At 40.8% G+C, this 22,839-nt stretch overlaps 2 protein-coding genes across 3 annotated transcripts in view; both read right to left on the reverse strand.

Annotated features, from left to right (window-relative positions):
* The window catches only part of enpp2 (ectonucleotide pyrophosphatase/phosphodiesterase 2), a 33,951-nt gene extending 33,292 nt beyond the window's left edge, over positions 1 to 659 (reverse strand). The window contains exon 1 of the mRNA XM_035162803.2: positions 588 to 659. Coding sequence (XP_035018694.1) covers positions 588 to 605 — 18 coding nt within the window. The 5' untranslated portion in view covers positions 606 to 659. The remainder of the gene's footprint in view (positions 1 to 587) is intronic.
* A 1,152-nt stretch (positions 660 to 1,811) lies between these two features.
* taf2 (TAF2 RNA polymerase II, TATA box binding protein (TBP)-associated factor) lies at positions 1,812 to 22,606 on the reverse strand. 2 transcript variants are annotated; one of them, XM_035164178.2, is made up of 27 exons: positions 22,157 to 22,606; positions 21,885 to 21,939; positions 21,286 to 21,446; positions 20,975 to 21,093; positions 20,610 to 20,751; positions 20,047 to 20,278; positions 18,609 to 18,793; positions 18,281 to 18,394; positions 15,411 to 15,510; positions 14,797 to 14,882; positions 14,571 to 14,706; positions 14,295 to 14,449; positions 13,946 to 14,060; positions 13,700 to 13,809; positions 12,757 to 12,822; positions 12,437 to 12,563; positions 12,028 to 12,153; positions 9,186 to 9,326; positions 8,610 to 8,720; positions 8,202 to 8,395; positions 7,824 to 7,963; positions 7,320 to 7,389; positions 6,645 to 6,754; positions 4,878 to 5,107; positions 3,679 to 3,870; positions 3,485 to 3,587; positions 1,812 to 3,384 (listed from the first exon to the last, which is right to left on the reverse strand). In XM_035164178.2, the coding sequence occupies exons 1-27, from the start codon at positions 22,204 to 22,206 to the stop codon at positions 3,086 to 3,088; spliced, it is 3,669 nt and encodes a 1,222-aa protein (XP_035020069.2). In that variant the 5' UTR covers positions 22,207 to 22,606; the 3' UTR covers positions 1,812 to 3,085. The 2 variants fall into 2 exon arrangements, with proteins under 2 accessions (XP_035020069.2, XP_035020068.2); XM_035164177.2 differs by having other exon boundaries at positions 12,757 to 12,861.
* Positions 22,607 to 22,839: the final 233 nt, after the last annotated feature.

The raw sequence follows: 22,839 nt of genomic DNA on the forward strand, positions 1-22,839 counted from the left end.
GATAATCACATGTGGATTATTCTCCACAGACACTTACTCTCAGGACTGTCAGGCACAGTTTTATCTTATCATTTTTACTCTCTGGGTCAACTTGCAGAGTGCCTCAAACAGCCATGTCTCCCGCTTGTTTACTCTGTTGATTTAACAACATTAATTGGGGTGCAGGTCTTTAAAGTGCATCTGCTGTCCCAAAACTCCATGTGTAGTTTCAAAGGTTTGTGAAGCATCACTACAACACACATCATGACACTGCTGTCCCTTTACTGTTGGTGGTGTAACACACGTCCTGCTGCTGCCTGCAGGAGAGAAACTTCAAAGTGAGGCACGACCACCCGCGTCCGCATAACAATGACAGTTTGAAGAATCACTTGGAAATGACTGACGGATCCACACATTGTTTTGCAAATGCTGAGCGGCAGGAAGGCAAGAAAAGCAAGAGAGAGAAAAAAGTCTAAACATCAGGAAAAATGTCCTTTCGGCCACATTCATTAACACAAACTTACAAATTACGCGGGTCGATTACGCACGGTTTTACGCACAGCAGCGTCTACATTGCGCAGCTAAAAGGTGCAGACACGGACTCTTACCAGTTTGTGCAGCAACATGTTCCTCTGGAGGGGGGAGTGCAGTGTGGAGCTGTGGGTGGGAGAGTGACTGATGCTGAGTCCGACAGAGGAGGACCACCGGAGAGGAGGACCGTGGAGGAGAACTGGAGGGGGGTTGTTCTTATTGGAGGTGCCCTGGAGGAGGAGGGCTTCCACTCGGCATGCAGATGACAACTTTCTGAGGTCGTCTGAGACGCGTGGACACACATTGTTTTATCAAACGTGTCCTGGGCCACGTATGAAGGAATTCAGCTCCTGAATCCTGAGTTTTCTAATTCTTGTAACCTTTATTATTCTACTATGCTGTGTTACATTGGACAGACCTGTCTTCAGAAGACTGCTGAATGTGGTTGAAAGCTCAGGAAGATGATAGTGATCGGTCCTGGAGTGAATAAGGAAATGTGAAATGAAATCCACTGGACCACTGTATACTAATCAAATAAAGTTTTATTTTCCTGCTATAAATCAAAACAAATAGAAATGACAGAAACCAACTGAAATGCAAACAATGAGCATGTAGAAATAAATGATGATAATAATAATAATACGACTTATTATATAATATAAACCATTCACCTGTAAGTAGGAAGAAATACTAGAAACATATTGTTACAGTTCAAATCATTTGGAGAAGCAGTTGGCCAATTTGCTTTGTCTAATGAAATAAAAAATCAATTAATTCACAAGGAATTCTGTTTTGAGAACAGTTGAGAACGTGTTCAAATGAGAGTTTATTTAAGTCTTTATGGAGAATTGTAGCATCTTAGGGCCAGACCTGGTAAAAACATCTACCTGAGAGATCCGATCACAAGAGGTCACCAGTAAGTGCAGGTCTGAATGGACCTAAATGTGTCCTCAATGCGTCTTGAGATCCGATCACTCAGACCTCATTCCCAGGTTTTAATGGGTAGCTTCACACTAGGGTCGGGGGGTCAACCCACGACAAAAGGATGCACTAACAGACGGATGAGAAACTGAAGGACAAACCAGAGAAACGAGTGGAGAAACAGGGGTTTGGGTAAATGTGTTTTCTCTGTCTGATGTTGAGATAACTACATCAGGCCACTGTGTACAGCTGCTGCTGCTGCGGCTCTTCACTGTGACACACTGTAGCAGTAGTGAGGTATTTCTGATGCTGACAAACTGACTGTTATACCTGTGATCTTTTTAATCCAACAAAACACAAAATGAGAATTGAAACAAATGTAAAAATTGATGATTCCATCCAATTTATTTTAAAGGCAAATTAACAAATGAACACATAATGTAAAAAAAATGAGGTCTACGTTCCAATCCTTCATTTCCCTTGAAGCCTTTGGATTCTACTTTGAACTTTTCTCTCTTTCACTTATTTCTGTCATTTGCAGTTTCTGATCTACAGTACAGATCCATCTTAAAGATCGTCTCAGGGCTTTCTAGAGGTTATTAAGGACAAGCTGACGGGAACTTGTATCTACTTACACAAGCACTAACTGGGAAGTTCACATGTACTATAAAGGAATTAATGCTGACAGGACTAATTAACCAGAGTCAAGAATGTTTATATGAATACTACGATTTTATTTGTCTGTAGAAAAAACAAGATGAAACCGACTGATTTAATAAAAAAACATTTTTTGAAACATATGAGTTACATGATCAACACCGGTCTGGTCATCTCAATGGTGAATTCTGGATGTTTTTTAAAACCACATCATCAACCCCAGGAAACAGTGCCAGAGTAAACCCAGTGTAAATGTCTTCGTGGAGCTGGATTCAATCTAGTCAAAACCTTCAATGATATAAAAGCACCTTTAAAAATGATGGCAGTTGGGAAACAAAAGGTATTAAAAAAAACACTAGTATAACTTGAGTTTTAATTGTACAATACAGTAAAAATTGTTGTTTTTGTTGAATTTTCACCAGTGAGCAGACGATGAAATGTCCTGTGCAGGATGATGAGTCACTCGAGGCTCAGTCGAGGCAGGATGGTCAAATCTTCACCGCCAACAGCCTGGTTTCCCCTCAGAAGCCACGCACTGAATGCTGGGATTCAGCTGTGGGGATGAGGCAGACCAGAGTGGTGTCCATGCAGCAGGGGCGGCTGTATGAGGTGGGATAAGTCTGTATTTGACTGTTGGTGGAAAAAGGTGAATGTGGTTGCACGCCCCAGCCAGACGGTTGCTTCCAGTAGAGTCCACCCACACCAGCACCAGTGTGTGTTTGTGTGTGTGTGTGTTTGAAGAAACAAGGTTTACCTTGACGACACTGCACTAACACTTCCTCTTCGGAGGCAACATGCACTACTGCTGCTTCTTTCCATCTATAACTACACTTGGACGTGATTCTTTTCTTCAACATTTTGTCGGAATGATTCTGCCTCATTCGGAGTAACAAATATTTAGTTCAACTGAACATGCTTTGCCTCCACTTTGTGTCACTGTTCTCATGATGCAAGCAGGCGATGGTTGTATCCAGGTAACATCGTTTCTCTCGGATTATTAGTCGGACAGAGATGGCGAGCGCAGGGATCTGCCGCTGGCTGGGCTGTTGCTGTAAACGTGTGAGTTGTCCCGCTCTCGTTCCTTCTCCTTGCTTTCATGTTTGTGCTTGTGCTTGTGTTTGTGCTTGTGCTTCTTCTTCTTCTTCTTGTGCTCGTGGTGGTGGTGGTGGTGGTGATGGTGGTGGCTGTGCTCGCTGCCGTGTTTAGACGAGGTGGAGGTGGTCTCTTTGGTGAAGGAGGGCACTGGCGTGGCGGGCATGGAGAGCATGGACTGTTCGACTGACAGCGGCTCTTTACCTGAAAAGAGAAAGAGCACAGGAATGTCTAAGTTGGTTATGTGTTTATGTTTTTTATATTGTGTGTGTGTGTGTGTGTGTGTGTGTGTGTGTGTGTGTACCTGGTGTAGAGGGTCTTTCCATCAGATTAAGATGTTGGTGGATGAAGGCCTGACTATCATGAACAGTCTCCATATCGATATCTTCTTCTTCCATGGTGTTAAACTACAGCAGAGCAGAACTTATTAATACCTTCTGAGAACCACTTGTATTTTAGAGTATAATAAATGCATGAATAAGAAAATGGTATCATTACTTTTGGGGGAAAGGAAAGATCCTTTACTCTGATCTTGTAGCGCCCTGCCCTGCCTTCGTCTTCCTGCTGCTGCAGTACCTGTCCCGGCTCTGGGGGGGAGCCCAGCGGGGTCTCAGCCTTCCTCTTCAGGCCGAGAGGTGGCTGACCCACCCCACACACCCCCAATGAAATAGGATCCGGCTCTTCGTCAACCTGCCGATCACAAGTGTGAAAACATGAATGTGTGGAAATATGGCTTTATTCATTTTCTTTACAATAGTGATATTTAAATAATGTGGAGTTTGCAACACATTGGAAATTGTTTATAAGAAGTCAATCATCTATAAATGTAATTACTCCATGTTAGAGTTTAATCAGGTGTCACAGCCTGAGTGTCAATTAAAGCTCAACACACTGCAACACATGCAAATAGGCAAAACACAAGCAAGTTAAGAAAATGTGTGTACGTGCAGCACACTGGTCTATTTGCTTGTGTTGTGTGTATTTTCAGTGTTTCTACATGTGTTTCTTTAGTTCTCAGGGCCACCAAAGATTGTGTGTATCCAATCAGTGTTGGCTACACTATACTGTGGTGGCCGTAATTACAGAGATCCTACATAAGACAACAGCTTTTATGAAGTAGCTGCCATCTTGAAATTACAACGTGGGATTACTCAGACATTGAAACCGAAAGGAATAAAGACCACCAAGTAGCTCACTGATTACATCAGCACTGGCAGAGAAACCAGTTAAACTCCATGTTGTGTGATGTTGTGGGTCTTCAACAAATGTGTTGCTTCGCTAAAACTACACAATTTACTTTCAAAATATGACAGTTTTAGTAACACTAAGATAACTGTCTTGACAATTTAGATAATGTCCACACTAGGGTTTAAAACAAAGACGATCTCTGTTCAGAGCAGCCTTTTAGCTCCAGATCAGAAATCATCTCCGTCCATACTAAAGCATCTGAAAATGCACATCATATGACGATTCATGTGCATTGGTCATGTGCGTGCCAGAGCAAACACAAAGCAGATTGGTTGTGAGGCAAAGCCATGGTGAAACATAAGAGCAGGGATTTCTTTTCTTTGACGGAAGATCAGGTGGAAGATTCACAACATTCGCCACTGGTAGCCTAGTCGTGACTGATAATACACACTGTGCATGTTGTGCTCTGTTGCTATACAAATAAAATTGAAAGGAATTGAACCACTTACAGCTGTGTAACACATGCCAACTCCATGGATACCTATACTGGCAGGTGTCTCCATACCACCACTGACCCCCAGCTCAGGCTTGATGGTCGGGTTGAGCACGGCTTTCTTCTCCTTCAGGTTGAGCACGAGGCCCAACTCTGGCAGTGGCAGACACGAAGGACGGGTCAGACCAAACAATGCGTAGTAGAGGTTCACTGCGTCGCAGCGTAGCCGCCAGTCATGCGAGGTACCTGAGAAAAAGAAAGAAATGAATGATGAGGATGTGAGGAGTCTTGTTGTGAAGATACTGGCCATGTCACTGCAACATCTCTGGTTCAGTTTAGGCCAACGATCTGTGATGCATCCCTCCTTTGTTTCTGTCACCTATTGTCTGCTAACACATTAAGACAGCTTTGTCTTCAAAATACTCCCAGAGGATCAAACACATTGAGGTTACACACAGTGCAGAGCAGCCACCCTCAGTGGAGGGACTAAAAGAAATGCAAAGAGAATAAACAAGAGAAGAGAGGTGTAGAAAGGAAAGCAGGAAGGTTGAAGGAGGCTACATAAAGAGATGGAGGGAACCAATTTTCACATAAATATCACATAAATCCAGAGCTGAAATAAGCGCTGCCTGTTCCTTCACTACACATTTTATTCAACATCTCCACAGAGACTATATGAGCATAGCTAAACACCAGATAATTAGCTCTCAGTGGCATGAGTGCTACAAAATGCTTCATTATATGGATCATTTGAGCAGCAGCGTGTTGAGAGTTGGACTGAATTAGACATCAAATATCGCTGAAGCTAATGATCCAAAGGCCCCGGCGCCTCTTTGGAAGAGGATTGATATAATTTACTCTAACGGCAGCAGAAAGCACTCAGTTTGTGTTCTTACAGCATTGACCTTCAGCCAGTGAAACATCATCCTGCGTGAGTGTGGGGTTTGACACATGGGAGGCCTGTGGGCTATTGTGTGGGGGTGAAGAATAAAACAACCGACATAGTATTCAAGGTCCTCGCATTCTGGTCGCTGTGTATTTGAACTGGCAGCCGAGTCGGGTTGGACCACAGCACCCCACACTGTCTGACCGACAAACAAAAATTCCCTGGAAATAATGATCATCCATGTTTATGATCATTCTCCAATATGTAAGTCAATAAATTAAATAACATGTTGCAGAGTCAAATGGTCTCTAGGAATATTGAATTGTGAACATACACTGTACTCTTATTTGGGTTGTGAGGTTGTGTGTATTTAGATTGGCAGATTGAAGCGCTATGGCCTGGCTAGCGAGCTGAAAGACACGTAGGACCCCCTGGAAGAGAATAATGAAATGGAACCTGAATACACAATAGAGGGCAGAACCATGTACGTATATGGTGGAGGCACTGCACCAAATACTAGACCTTCACCTTTTACATTTCAGGATTGGAAGAAATAAAAGTCAGGGAGGAAAACATTTCATCTGAAGCACGCCCTTAGCCAATGAAGAACCAAATGGAATATGTTGGACTGTTCAATGGAGATATTGATAATCCATAAACAAAATGATTGTTAGTTGCAGTTGTGCTGATTACAGAGAGAAACTTGTAGGGGAAGTTTTGATGGTCTGATAGAAGTCTATCCATTCAAACATGTGTAAAGAGAATCTCAATTTATGTATTTGAAAGAAAGAGAAGAAAGATACATTTTATTGGTCACATTCATATTCCACAATGACAAAACATTTTCAAATGGTTGGGTCACATCTAGTCAGTGCGTGCGTGCGTGCGTGCGTTCACCTGAGTTCATGAGCTTCCACAGTTGGTCAACCAGTGCTTCATTGCACAGAGGGGAGTCTGATGTCTTTGTGAAAGGTGGATTCTTACCGAGCATGCTCAGGACCTTATGTCTGATTGGACAACAAGCAAAAAATACAGACAAGCAAAGACATTTAAATCCACACATTTGGTCTTTTCGTATCAACAATGCATCAATTTAACATGAACTACAGGCATAGTTTACATATCAATGTAAAAGTAGCGGCAGCAGGCCCTGCATTTTCACTTTTCTTATTTTTGGCGCCATGTTCTGACACAGCTTGACAGTGGGATGTTTCAGTAGTAGATATAGATGTGAGCAAACTGTAAAATGTATTTAGGAGCATGTGTGAGAGTAATATTGATCATAAATTCAGTATGGACAGGGAGGAATAATAACAGTATCAGTTTCAGTGTACATATGTGCATGAAATGATTGTATTACATTAGGTAATGAGTGAGTCATCAAACTAGTACTAACACATTACTGTCTCATGATAATGTACATGAATGTCAGAAGTGACAGTAACAGGTTTGGGAAGATGAGATACAATAATGTACAGGACAAGAAATAAAACATGAGACAAATGTAAAGTACTGCACGTAATGTTCAGCATGAATGTGTGTGCGAAGTGTGCAGGTGTGCTTGGTGCTGACCTGACATAATGAGTTGGGTCGTTCTGGACCATGGCGAGCAGCCACTGCAGGTCTGCTGCACTTCTTTCCACTGTTGGACAAAAAATACAAAAACTGAGAACTAACACAACAACCCTGATGAAAAACATCTGAAAGATACAACAGATGTGTCAAAATAAAACCACATCTCAGTCATATATGGCTAAAAGGGTATTTGGCTCCATGTCAGCAACAAGAGATCTCTGTCTTAGAGCCACATACAAGATTTTTCTGTTCTGTTTATGTTCAATGCTTTTTCTCTCCTCCTCTATGTCTGCACAATCACTTCCAAGCTGCTGCTCTGCTAACTTTATAATGGAGATGTCATCTGACAAAATCACCATAAACACAAATTAAAGATGCTGGCTGTGCTTGAGGAGTGCGTCTGCAGAGGTAGTTTTGGGTCTCTGGGAATAATACATGGATCTTGATGAAAAAATACAGGCATATTGAGGGGACTGTTTTCTATGAGTGTGAACAGTTTACCTCTTGTATAGTCCACCAGAGCCTCCAAGGCAGCGACGCGAACATCTACAAAATGTCCAAACTCAGCGTAGGACTTGAACAGTGATGGGTCGCTGGGAATATGGCCGTTCTTCTGAAGCTCCCGAATTGCTCTCAGACAACTGGAGAGAGAAGGATGTCGGTAAAAAATGAAGCATATTCTTCATGTAGCAATAGTTTTGTGTTAGAGTTTGGATTATTCTGAATTTTGACAGCAAGATTTACATTTTTTTAACTACATGTACAGAAATTGGTTCCACATACTGGTTATCAGCCTCCTTTATTACTAATATTTGGTATCAACCCTGAAAAATGATCTATTGGTTGACCCCTACAGTATCCAGGAGCACATCTTTGTACCTGACAGTGATGGTGTTCCTGAAGCTGGGGAGCAGTTTTTCCATATTAAGGAATCGGGTGATCTCCTCCAAGATGAGACGGACGTCAGCATTTAAATTGTCCACTGTCCGCACCTCATTGTTGATGCTGATGGCTGGGGTCAGAGAGTTGGTCAGTGCTTCAATCAATTGTGCCCGATAGTAGTTGTCCGAGAACTAAAGATGGGTAAGATGGGAAGGAGGAAAGAGAAAAAGGAGACATTTTAATTAATATCCCTCTTTGTGTGTAAAATAAAAACATTTTAACAAACTTCCTTTTAGGTCTAATCCATTCATGTAATTAAATCATTAAAAATACAGCATTTTATTTTCTTGATTTTAAGTCTTTAAGAGTTACTCTTAGAGAAAATGAGTAAATGTGTGTTTTTACTTTGTTTTTTCTGTTGTCGTTATACTTGATGAGGTCAAGTATAAAGTTGAGGACATCTTTGGGACAGAGGTTCTGAACATCTCTGAGTAGTGCCATGGCAACAGGCATCGTCTGACATGGAAAACAAAGATGGAACAGCAATCATGAGATGATATCGCAGTGGACAGGAAAATCATTTGTTTGCTCAGTTTCACAACGTGCTTTAGTGCAGTACCTCTTCAACAGAACACAACGCATATTCAAAATGAAATCCTGATACCAATATTTGAGAATTGTCAACATCATTTAATGTTTATTTAAAATAAATGTAATGCAATTGATAAGGATGTTCTGAGTGAGACATGTTAAATTTCAAATATAGTTTTCAGGGCTCTCTGGTGGACACAATGAGTAATAGTTTTGCAGTTCAAATGAATTCAAAACACATTTCCTGGTATTCTGGTTTCTTATCAGTTAACATTATCAGCAGTACTAGTAGTGATTTATTCATCTGTGATAAGTGAAATCAGACAAAGGTACAAGTTTGGTTCTACAGTAAGTCAAGTGTGTGTGTTTAGCTGTGTGTGTTTGACGAACCTTTTGTAGGAAGTAGCTCTGGAAGCTGATGAAGCTGTTGGTCTTGACAATGTTGGTGCAACTCTTACAGCAGAACATTCTGGTGAACAGGGACTTCATAGCGGGTGGGCCCTGCCATGTGCTCACCATAGAATTGGCTATCTGCAAAGATCACACGAACCAATGAAAATGGATTAACACAATTTTACAGTCAATTACTTTGCTTAGTTACATTTACTACATTTAGTCATTTGGCAGATGCTTTTGTCCAAAGTAATACTGGAGACCAACACTAAAGCATCAGTACAGTAGAAGAGCTTGAATTCAGTTCTAAATCCGTTAAACGAGATAAATTGCAGGAGATCAGATAACGAATTTCTAGTTGGGGTGTTAGGAGAGAAAGTGCTCTTGAAAGATATTACTCTTTAAGAGGTCTTGAAAACAGAGTGGGACGTTGATGAGCAGCAGAGTGACATGAGACCAGAGGTGCAACCATATTCTGGACCATCTGTAAGGGTTTCACTGCATATGAATGGAGGCTCACTAAAAGGGCACTGCCACAGTCAAGGCGAGAGAAACCCATGGCCTGTACATTGCAAATTGTTTGTATTGGGGGAACCCTGTGGGGATGGGAAGAGGACGTCTGTCCACATGAGACATTGAAGGAACGTCCAGTTAGATAGGATTCTAACCAAGAAAATCCTTGGTTTAATAGCAGAATGGGGGTTCGTTGATAAGCAGCAATAGGTTGAGATGTGTTCAAGTTGCTGCGTGTGGACCTCATCAACTGTCAACTGTCCTCAGTCGCAGTAATTACAGTAAAATATAAAGACTGGTTTCAAGATTTCTGCAACACATATTGAACAAAATGTATATTTGCACTGAAATATAAGATGCACCAAAGTTATTTGAGGAATGCCGTGGCACACAAATGACAAGTCAACAATTGCTGGGATTAGAAGTGGAGTTAGAATAGTTGAATCAGTAAAACAATGTCCTTTCTGTCTGTTCGTTTTTGTGGTAAGAACTGAACTTCAATGTAAAAGGCGAACGTAAACATGAGCAGATCATGAGATTTCCACAGGTATGAAGACCAGTGGCTCCAGTGGTCTTTGAGTTCCAACAGGATATTAGGGAATTTATGTTAATGTGGTAATAAAGGGCTAAGGGTCACTGACACAGGATGTTGTCATATGGTTAGATAAATAAAGGCAGGAATGAACACAAGAATGTTCCTGTAAATGTGCATGAACGCATTCAAAACACATCTGTATTTTTTGCGTGTCTTGTGCATGCATTTGGCCGTTTTTATGTGTTTTCCCTGAGATTTTCAGCCCCAGGCTGTTCCTTATTACTTCCCACATTTTCTACCAAAAACAAGCAAGTAAATGCCATCCCAACCTATCATAATGCAGCCAAATCCATCTGAGAGTTAAAGTCAGTCACACCGCACTTTGTGGTCAGTGTGGGTATGCAAGTCTGCGAGTGCATGTGTTTATGTGCAGGTTGAGAGTGTGTGAGTGAATGTGTGTGTGTAGTAGTAGTTCTAGTATATACCAAAGGCCAACATGGCAACATAATGAAAGAAGTGAAGTGCTGCCATTTCAACCTCCACTCAGTTTATCACATTGTGAAAATATTGGTTCAGGTGGAAGTCGAATGGCGGAAATCCAGTGGGGTTAAAGTTGGAACAGACCAAATCCAGAGATGGAGAATTTCCTGTAGCCACAGAATAGGATTATTCAGGCAACGAGCTTAAGTGCAGCGAGGGTTAAACCGGTGGGTGGCCCTGCAAGCTTGGAAGTTATATGTTGTTCTCATACTGTAGCTCTTTTCACAATACTGTTAGCACTAGAGATTTTGTAAAAAAATAAACATTTTTACCAAAGTACAAAATGAAAATCAAACTGACCTCTATCATTAGGAATGAAAAGAGGTTATGTCTCAAATTTGGACACAAGTTCAATAGAGAGATGACACACTAGTTTCAGTGCCTTAGTACAAACTGAACAACGTTGAGTGTCTCGTTTTCACTACTCACTATGAGTCATTCATACAGACCTCCCAAACCTTCATTCATCTGAAGGCTGTCCTTCTATCTCTACTATTCAACTAATCCATGGATATTACTCCACACATCCCTCCACTCTTACTGCGCCTTTGCAAAGCCCACGTCTATACAGTGTATACTGTATACTGAATAATGGAGGCGTGTGTGTGGCGCACATGCCCGAATCAGCGAATGCATGGAAGAGCTTATTGCTAAGAGGAACACAAAATCAACTATTTGGGATAATTTGCTGAAGGTCTTTCTGCAACGTGTTGTATGGCAAAAGATTTTAAAATCAGTTTCAACTCAGTTTGAACAGCCGATAGACAATATATTCATTCAATCACCCAACACTACTGACACAAGTGATGAGACTTAATGAAGCACAAAACCAAATCCAAACAATGCCTATCTGGAACCAGAGGGTGGTCCAGTTCAGGATCTCACTTAGTTACTGTAAGAATTTTACATTACACAAAACAGCAGACAATATTAAAATGATGCATATTAATTTTAAAGGTCTTAAAGAAAAGTTGATCACATGACTTCTTAACAGACCAAGATGATGTTTTGGACCTTTTTTGGACGTTCTGACCTGAGTTCTCCACAAATGTGTGTTGTAAAATGATTGTAGGTCATAGGAGTTCAACCTGCAGTGTCACATATTGATTCAAGAATGTTCAACCTTAGCTCTGCCAAGCAGCTACCCAGAGGCTTCGCTTTTGTAAAACAAAAAAAAAAAATCAATGCTCCATTGCTACTAAAATACAAACACACACAAAACAAATCCCACACATGTGCATATACACATACCCTGGCCAAACAGAAGCAGGCCTGCATGCGGACTTTGTAGAAACACTGTTCTTGCTCTAAGATGTCAGTCAAAGCCAGTCTGGAGGCAGGAGTTGGGAACTTCTCCAGCGCCAAGATAGACTCCTCCTTCAGGAGAGACAAGACACACATACTTTTAACTAAATGTGAAAAGAATTTCAACTCAAAGATGTCTAATCAGTGTTTGTTGGCTAAGATGGCAGACACACTCCTACAGCTGAAAGTAACAACATGTAACTCCAACCAGAACATGAAAAGAGCAGGAGAATGCACCGCATGAAATGTTAATTGAATGGACTTGACCTGTGTCAGTAAAGGTTTGATAAAAATCAGAAGCTGCTACATCGTCAAACAAAAGGGTCTTTGGAAAACTACACTACCAATAACCCACCTGTGCAACTACATCCCTCTCATAGCGCAGCTGATACTGCCACATGAAGTCAGCCTGCTCAAACTCCACCTTCCGCAGAATGGACATGTCGGGGTCAATCCGGATCCAGAGGAGAGGAGAGTCAGCGCTGCAGAGACACAAAAAGACAGGGACACATCAGGGGAAAGAAATGTCAAGTACTTCACCTCAACTGACCTGTGGACACTGGTTCCCAGAGATTATAAATGTGTATGATATGGATTATGTGGATGTAGTCAAGGGGATTTTTAGAACTGTATTACAGAATGACAGAAGTATGTATGACAGAAGAAATGTCTTACTCCATAGCTGACAAATCCATGTCCACCTCCTCTCCATTCACCAGAGGGATCTTCTTTTTCTTGTTTCTGGGAAGAGAATCACACAAAACTAACAAAAACTTAACACTAATGTATGACATATAAATAAAAAACATGTTGAAATTCCTTTTACTCTTTAATAGAAAAGAAGAAGGAGAGAGGCACCATAGCTAAAGTGGAGATTAACAAATCACAGGAGCCAAAGGAAGCACCACAATGGAAGCATCAGTCGACTTTAAGATTTATAATGAGTCTCAGACATTGACTGACAAAATGGAGGAAAACTCCTTTTATGATACAATATCCTAGCAACACGACCATGCTGCATGTGCAACATCTCTGCACTCAGCTATAAAATGCAGCAGTGGAGTGAAACACCAAGAACTGAGAAACATCAAGAACACCGAGATCTCTTATGGTATTATGAGAAGTACCAATGTTTTTTGGTTCATTATGAAGTTGTGGCAGGAAAAAAAAGAATGTGGCCGGTCGCCACAGTCTAGATTATTAATGGGAAACACTGTATTGCTGATTGTTAAAAAACAATTTACTTAGTGAAGGGCTCCTTGTTTCTTTCTTTCTTGATTTATTTAATGGCTTTAAAAGGCAGCTTTATAGAGTTAGGAAAAATAAAGAGCAATAGAGTTTAGAGTTAAGAAGTTAAAATCCACCTGACAGTCATGAGACACAAATGTGGCCAAATCTGGCACAAACATTCTATAGTTAGTGTTTGCAGGATTCTGTTGCTGAACCAAACACAGAACTTTGAAACCTTACAGAGAGTCTTGTGTGAGGGATCCCTCTCCCAGGACAGGCAGATTTTACATTGAGATCAGATTATATAAATACAGAATATCAATTAATTAAGTAATATAATTCACAAATCATGATAAAATGAAGAAGTGTGCATTGCTGTTTTAGGTACCGTCTGCTCTTGGAGTGGCAGGGGATGTCATGTTTGAGGCTGTTTTCCTCTATCTGCAGTGTGTGTTTGAAGGACCCATCCAGCTCCTGCACTGTCACCTTGATGGGACCCTGCAATGAGATAAATATATAGATTTCTTCAGAACCGCAGTTTAGTACATTTCAGAAATGGACTCTGCCACTTTGCTAACTTCTTTATTCGTTTAAGTCATGACTTTTACTCTGAACGTAAAAATAGTACATATACCACATATTTCTGAGTTCCAGATGATGTGTAGTCCTGACGGATCTCCAGCTCTAACACGTTCCTCTTCCTGTTAAAGGCAAAACTTCCAAAGAATTTCACCACAGCACTCTGGTCTCTGGACAGTTGAGTTAAGATGCACACAGGCGACCAAGAACGGTTGGGACAATCACAACCGCCACACCAGTGTTACAGCTAAAGATGGTGCACAGATACTAGGAAGTTACATCTACTAATAAAACAGCAAATCATTTCTACGAGTTTGAAAAAATGAAATTGTGAAAACTTGCATTCTGATTTTCAAATGGGTAAAGAGTTAGGAAAAATATTTAAAAACTGTATTAAAGGATACACCCATTGTTTGATCAGCGGGCCTATGTCTTTGCCAGAGACATTGGAGATGGATTTGAGGAAAGCGTGAGTAGACAGAAGCATCTGGCTCCACATGTGACTCTGATACTTCTGGGATGAGGCCGTACTGGCCAAACTCAGGAGCTTGTTGAAAACCTAGAGGAGGGCAGGACAGAAGAAGAAAAACAATAAAGACTAAAGCAGCATTTCTTATAATGTTAACTTAAACTGGTTTTGACATCTTCAATTACAGAGACAGAAAATGGTTGTGCCTGACCTGCAACATGAACTCCATGCTGATCCTGTTCTCTATCAACCTCATCACCAGGTGGGCTTTACACTGGAACATCTTGTAGTATTCCCAGGACAACGTGTGGGGGTGCTTGATGGAGAAGTGAAGGTGTGGAGTTGGACTAAAGAGAGAAAAAAGTTCAGTGTGAACTAGAAAATTACTCTTCAAACATTAAATCAGTGTGTAGGGATTTTAATTTAAAATGTTTTACTTGTCTTTCTCTTTGCCTCCACTGAAGGTTGGGTGCAACAGGACCCCTCCCATCTTTAGTTCATAGTCCACAATCCTGTCCAGCTCCTGTTAAGAGACAGAATAACATTTATAAAAAATTAAACTAATCAAACTGATGTTGTCTTTACATTTTATCTCATGCACATTATTTTTAGGCTGCAATGATTAGTTTTAATACTGATTAATCTGACTAATATTTAGTAATAATTTAACCTAAAAAATGTTTTTTAACAGCTAAGATCATGTTTCAGGACCTGAAATATGAACAATGTGTGATCAAAAACTGAACTTATTAAATAACAATGGCAAAGAAAAGCATTAAATTCTCACATTTCATCCTTGAGTCTAAGTGAATATTTGTACCAAATTTGGAGAAATTCCCTCAAGGCATTCTTGAGATATCGCATTCACGGGAATGGGACAGATGGAATCTAACCAAAAATATAACCAATTTTGAGACGGTGGGAAATACAAAAACATGGCCGCCTCACTGCAGCAGTTGGGCAGGTACCAGCTCTGCTCAGTGGTCTGGGGGCGAGTAAGTGCTATGACAGGATAAACAGTGGATACACATTTGATAGATAGAAGCGTTACCTCTTTTATCCAGTGTCGATACTCATTGACTCCAAAGGTTTTCTTCAGGTAGAGGCCGTAGATGTAGCCTGAGATTCCCTTCAACACCCACTCATCAGCCCTTCAGAAACAACAACATGCCATGTCACTGCCATGAAGGTTCACAAAATACTTAACATCAATGAATTCATTTACGTAATTCCCAGAAAGGATCCAGAATTAATAGTGGCAAATGAACTGTAGTTAAAATTAAAGTCTGTTGGTTTGTCCTAATTCTGAACTTTAGACTTGCAGACATTTTTTGTAGAGACTCATTTTTGTTCATCACAAGATTTATAGCAACAGGAAATGTGAAACTAATAACCAATCAGTGATTCAAGACTGAATAACAAAGTTTGACAATAAAAATCGCTTTTATTTTGACCTGTTAAATCCTTTTGCCGACGTTGTCCTGGCCTCTTTCACAGTGAAAACCCTCTGTAACGCTTTTCAGGCGACACTTGAGTTGCTTCATCTCTCTATAACGGTGAATTTTACCCTCAGGGTCTGGGTTGAAAGGAACTTGGCAATCACAACTCTCATAAATTTACCAACCTGGCTTTATTAGCTTGTTAAAGAAGAGACAACACGCTGATTCAACCTCGGTGGTTTTACGCAGAACTGAATCAGGTCTGGTTTATATAATGATGGTGATTTCATCTATGTATCAGCTATAATCAACATTATGCAGAGAAGTATTTTCTTTTACGGGTCTGATCCCGTGTTTATGGATCATATTATGACTACTATTCAAGAACTGTGAATTCTGCAGCTCCTAATTTCCTTTCCCTCTGGACCTTGACCTCAAGACCAACTGAACCTTTCTTGAATAGAAGCCTCCATCTTCAGGCTTGAAAAACTGCCAAATGTTTTATAACACAAAAAATAAAATATACAGATGCAACAGTCTATATTCACATCAGCAGACATTCATTAAGAAGAAAACCAGGAGTTCTTTGATTAGACACGTGATGCAGAGATAAACCAGTGATCCAGGGTCTCAAATTCACAATTCCTCAACACAGTTTCAAAGATTTGAAGGTTTCTCTTTTTCTTATGCCTTCTCTTTTATACGTCTGACAAGCTACTGAGCGCAGCCTGTTTTCAATTACCGGCCCCAGTTAACCCCCACTCTGATTAATTGCTAGCAGGCAGCACCAAGCTTGGCTAACATAAAAGAGATCTGTGACTTTCCTGAGGTCTTACACACCAGCCAGCTCAACAACAAAAGCAAACCAAGGTCCCACATCTGATGTGTGTTTAGAGGTCAGGCAGGATAAAAGAGGAGGGAGGCAGAATGGAGAATGAGCAAAGGTAAAGAAAGGACACGCAATTACTTTAAATCCTCATCAGCAATTAATATAATATCGACAGTACCAGAGAAACTAGTGTTAAAGTTTGACTGATGGTCTCTCAACATGAGCAAGCCCCTCCGAATTATTTCCTCAGTCTCTCACACACAGAAACCACACTGGCCAAGTTGCCAGGTACTAACACAGTGATCCATCATAGTGGTAAATACAGTCATTCATGCCAGTGCTGGCCCATCTTGTGACTCCTGACAAAACATCACAGTGCTGCAAATCTCTCATCACCAGCATTATATGAAATGGTCTGAGGGTAAATGATACCACACGTCTCAAAAAGACATGAATACAACGAAGAGTAAGGCTGACGGCCTGGGCATTATGTGAGTATGCTTCCAAACAATTATGACAGCACTTTTCCATGACTTAACAATCTGGCCTCTGAAGCTAACTGTGGTCCGTTTCTGGCTGAACTTAAAACACCTCATCCCACGACAGTCAAAGTCACAGAAGGCTTCAAACGATTTGCAGCATACCTGCTCGGAATTACCACATTCAAAGGTGGCCTGCTGCCAGAGGGAGGGGGCGTGATGAATCATACAAATGAGGCAAACAGCACTCACTTCGAGAAGGCATTCCTGGTGCTGCACTCAGATGGTCACATGAAGAATGAAATACATATATGTATAAAGACAGTGGCTACTCAGTTGTACCCAGAATAAGATCAGGGGCCTTTAGTTACTGTGAACCTGCCTTCTGGAATTTACCTTTAAAGCCAAACTCAAAACCTTATTGTTTTCTCAAGCCTATAAACAATGTTAGTGTGAATATGTGTGTGTGTGTGTTTGTTGTGAGGGTGAGGGGACAATGACAGTGTGTGTAATTCTATTATGGGCATGTTTCCATACTGTATACTGCTTTGTTATTATTGTTATTGCATTGCCACTGTGCGGTGAGTTATTCCATGAAAAGAACAATGAAATTCTTTGAAATTAAACATGCTCTATAAATAAAGTTGCCTTGCTTTGTTCTTGATTTACTTTAGTTCCTGGAGGGAGACAAATGCACTTACATACTGTAAAACATAGACTTGACTGACACTGCAATACAGAGGGTTTTTTCCTATGTTATTCAACCTATTACAGACGTGAGCGTGAGGAGAAAAGGTGAAGCTGGAACACAGGAAATCGAAGCACAAGCAGGGTATATTTGAGTGCGAGCACAGGGATTTGCATGAAACCATTACAAAATCTGAACGCGAAATCAGCAAGTCCTCCTCTCAAATTGAAAGAGCAAGCGCTTGAATAAAGAGAGGAAATCCTCTTTGTGCTAAAGGCCACTGACAATAGAGCCTTCAGAAGTTGGAGGCTCTAAACATGAAATCTGACTTTGAGACTCTGGTCTCTGTTTTAGCAATCTGAGTTTAAGTGCATTTAGTTTGTCTCCTTAAGATTGGAAAAAAGTCATTGCCCAAGCACATGCTTAGAAAAGGTTGTTTATAGTCTCAAATGTAGCTCTGCTACACAGTAAAAAGTTAAATCTCACCATGACATCCTGGAGATGAAACAACCAAAGAACTGCTGAGCCAAGGCCTGGGCCAGACAACGACGAGTCTGTGGGGTCTGGTCTATGATCATAGCACTGTGAAGCAGGTTGGTACTGAAAGACAGAGGCAGAGTGGAAGTGGATGTGAAAACAATATGACTTTGATCTGCATCCTTGACAATCTCCTGAAAATTATCACGTTTCTATGGTTGTTAATTTATGCACCATAAAATCATGTTTGCACCAACATGTGCATGAGCTCAGAAATCTAACAATTCCATCATAACCTGAATGGACAGAGAAGCAGTTGAACTCTATTTCACATTACCTAAAGATGCTCATGGATGCATAAGAGGACACTTGCACATAGGGTTCATCCACAAACACAGTCTTGAAGCAGGAATAAGGGTAACGGCACGTCAGGATCTCTTCATAGAACTCAAAAATCTCATGCAGGTATGACATGGAGTGTTTGAGCAGTGGCAACAGCTGCGGCAGACAGAAGTGGGTCACCTGAAAGGTAACAGGAGCAAGAACAATGTTAGTTATTAGGTCTTTGTATATCTTAAAAATCATTGATAACAATGCTAATACGATTATGGGCAACAACTAACTAGTTGAAGTTGAACTTGCAATGTTCACATTTAAGAGCTGTTCCTGTTAAACTTTGCTCTCCAGCCAGAGTCAGTAACACTATTGCAAATTGCCAAATACAGAAACTGTTGAGCTAATAACAGTAATGATAAAAGAATATTGGAAGTTCCCTTGATATTTCATTATGGCATTTACCATTACAGACTATGTATGTCACAGCAGAAACAATCACTGGTGCTCCACTGCCCTCCCTCCGCGATTTGTATTCTTACTCAACTAGGAAACTTGGGAGAATCATTACAGATCCATCACAACCTTGACACAGGAGCAGTTTCTTTCCCCATAAATTACCAACCAGTAAGATCTGCTGTAACAGATCTACTCTTGTTTCTTAGTTATTACAACCTGCTTCACATCTTCACATACTGTAATAAACAAGTACTCACAATTCCATTCCCGATACATGATGCACACTATTGTTGTTAGTGCTACCACATACACTCATTTGTACAGGTGTTGTTTGTAATTCACATTATCTGTATAGTATACTGCTTGAGAGTCACCACAGCGTGCTTTCTTATTCTTTTGAAAGGGACTAAGGGGTGAAGGATATCTTAAGGTCAATACTGCCACCTTGTGTTCATTCCTATAGCAAATATTACTATATTATGACTGACCTGCAGTAAGTCAGTGTGTCTCATAATGTTTGACAGATGACTGTAATTTGTAGTGTAGTTAAACTGTGGTACCAGTGAATATAATAATAGTTGACACTTTACATGTGTTTGTGACTCAGACCAGACTGTCCAGTCAAATTTACATTTGGAAAGAAGTCTCAAACTTTGATTCTCATTTTACAATAATATATAAAGGCATTGGAAAGCAGTGTGTGTGGGGGGTGTTCTCAGTTCACTATAAAAGAGACTTTGCATGATGTGAGTTAGGAGTTAGTGTTACGGAAATTACTGGCCAGAAAGTTGAAGAGACACTGTTTAACATTTCATGTCATAAAAGTAAAATAATATTTTTCTTCATATTATTATTTTTCTGGTCTGAAAGTAATACATACTGTAAAGATGTCAAAACATGTGTTAAATTAGTTCATTTTACAATTCTTAACTACACACAGCAACATCATCATTTAAAGGCAGCACTGGTCACCAAGAACCCACCTCGTGCATGTAGGGGTCCACAAGGATTTCAAAGGGCCCCACAGCCAGGGAGATGTTAGGGGATGCCGTGGGAATGGGGAGGACATAGTGATAAGTCTTCTTCCTCATGTCATTGGTGTACATGGTCTCCACCAGATCACCACAGGACACTGCCACCATGGAAGCATCAACAGTGAACTCCAGCTTCCACGTACACAGCTCTGAGTAGGAGTCCACGCAGGGGAACCAGAATCTGGGGTACAAGACATTTTAATGAGCTTTAGGCACAGGCTAAAAACACAAATAAATTAAATGATTAATTTGACTGTGAGCTTTATTAGTTGCCCTTTATGACCAGCTCTAAGTGTGAGTCTAAACAAAAACAAAGGAACTATCCAAAAAGGAAAGGAGAGAAGCCTTGTTTAGACAGGAAATAGTCTGTGGATTCTGGTATTTCAAAATCTGGTTTAGCTTAGGGACAAAATGTTTGAAATTGTCCTTGTACAAACAGTTACTAAAAGCAAAGTATTTCATTTGAATCCATTCCTACAAAATAGGGTAATTATAGAAATATGTTCGGATACCTGGTGGAGTTCTGGTATCCAAAGGAAAACACATGAGCTCCTCTCTCTGCCATGGTGCCCTCCACATCAGGAACAACGAAGTGGAGACCTCCTTTTGGCTGGTCCAGTGAGAATTCTATGTACACCTTTAAAACTTTCAAATCTGAACACAGATGACACAGAGATTTGGTGGATTAGCCATGGTCTTATGGTTTCATTTCAGCAATGCAGTACATAGAAAACTTGGAAATCCATATCACGTGACCACATCAATCCATGCCATAAGAAAATTAAAAAATGGACTTATGTGACGATGATGTTAGACTATTATTAAAAAAAATTATAACTTTTAGATTTGACTGTGGCTTTTACACTTTTCCCCTTACCATCTCCTTGTTTCCAGAGTTCAGAGGGCACCTTGATGACCAGCTCCCCGTGTCCTGCATCCGGGTCCACAGCACTCACTGCTGCTGTGTAAGCACTAGAGAAATAGTTGAGGTTCCTCCTACGAAGAAACATACAAAATATTTACACAAAACTGTGTGTGCCTCTTGAAGTAGACAATAATAGTTTCTTAAAAAAAATACTTTTTCTTGCTCCATATCGATGCACCATTCCAACTACATGTATTTCTGGTTTAATTAACATATATCTGGTTAGCAGAGGACCCATATGTGTAACACAGTGATGTACTCACTGCTTGGACTCATGGTGGCACACCTCCAGTGTGGGGTCATTGTAAATGAACGGGGCTTCAAGTTCATTGACTCGGACCCTGTAAATGCGGCACTGTTTACTGTTGAGCTTGATCCTGTTCAGGTTGACCACAGTGGGGAAGATGGTCAGCTCGACATAGCCCTAAGGGATGCAAGGAAAACAGGCACGGCAGTTTTATTTATAAAGCACAGTTCATACACAGGTTCTGTAAAGAAACATTAAAAACAAAAGGGACTAAATGAAAAGAAATCAATTTAAAATCTGAAAGAACAGTTGAAAACTATTTTCAAGTAAAATAAAAGTTAAAAAGAGTAGAATAAAGGGAAGGAAGAAGTTGGTGAAAAGCGTGTGTTGGCTTTTCCACAGCAGTTAGTTTAATATAATTCTGTGGAGCTGTAACATGATAACAAGACCCGATCTGACACAGCATAACAACATTAAATCAAGCCAATACAAATGATGAATGACAAAACTAACTCAGTGTAATAAAGTGTTATTACAGTAATAACTATTCTCCATGTTGTTGGTGATTCCTCCTGATTGAATAAGTGTGGTGTGTGATGATCGTGTTGTACTCACGATGACAGATTTCCTCTGGAAGTTGATGTTGTTGATACACACCATCTGATGGGTCGTAAAAACAGCAACAGAAACACCGCGTCATTATGGGATGTAAATCTTAATGGACTATATTGTTTACTACACATTCAATGAGCAGACACACGATCGCACTGGGTTAGTGTCTGCAAGCAGGACTCATGAAAGCTGGATTAGCGTTAACTTAGCTGTGCTGCTGCAAACCAATCATCACAATGCTAACAAAGACGCAGAGATACGGAAGAAGTACTTATAATTTGAATGGTCGCGGGCTCTCAAACCCTTTATCCTTCTTCCTGTTCATCTTCACTGGTTGTTGTGATGAAGTCGCAACATGCCGCTGTTCCACTGCTCCGTGTGCTTCCTCTCTGTCAGCCGGGCGAAGCTAACACTCCGCTAGCTTCACATTCAGCCGCAACCTGCAAAAAGTCCACTTTAATAAGTAAACGGTGTCCTCTGGGTTAGAGTCCCTGTGATGAGCCTCGGGTTGTTTCCACTGGTTTCACTGCAGCCACGGAGGACGTTTCCTTAACGCGAGTCCGCCATGAGCAGCAGTGGGTGTTGTAGAAGAGAGCAGGTCCCCAGCGAGAGGCTGAAGCGGCCACAACATTCAAAAAACCGCTCTGTGTTCGGCTGCAGGAAGAGAAGCGAGCGCCGCTCCGCTGGGTTCCGCCATTTTCTTTGTGACCTCTGACCTCCTGCGTAAAACAGACACAAGAAGAGAGTTTCAATAAAAATGGGACTTTCGCCAAAATACACAGCAAATGTATAACGTGTGATATACACTAGTTTTTAAAGTTAATAAAATGAATCCCATTTATTGATTAAAAAAAACTGAGGGCACGTCTTCGGCGCGTCAGAGGGGGCGGAGACTTCCTGCATGAGCTCCACTCAGCGCGCCCCCTCCTGTGCATGTTGAGAATTACATTAGAGGCAG

This window comes from Hippoglossus stenolepis, chromosome 8, assembly GCF_022539355.2.
Source record: "Hippoglossus stenolepis isolate QCI-W04-F060 chromosome 8, HSTE1.2, whole genome shotgun sequence".
Taxonomy (NCBI): domain Eukaryota; kingdom Metazoa; phylum Chordata; class Actinopteri; order Pleuronectiformes; family Pleuronectidae; genus Hippoglossus; species Hippoglossus stenolepis.

Bases quoted from the DNA above. Each gene is read 5' to 3' on its own strand.
- taf2 (XM_035164177.2), bottom strand. From the start codon at position 22,206: ATGAACAGGAAGAAGGATAAAGGGTTTGAGAGCCCGCGACCATTCAAA. The intron at 21,940-22,156 runs ATAAGTACTTCT...TGCTGTTTTTAC, and splicing joins AGCCCGCGACCATTCAAATT to GACCCATCAGATGGTGTGTA. The intron at 12,564-12,756 runs GTAAGACATTTC...GTGTCTCTGCAG, and splicing joins ATGGATTTGTCAGCTATGGA to CGCTGACTCTCCTCTCCTCT.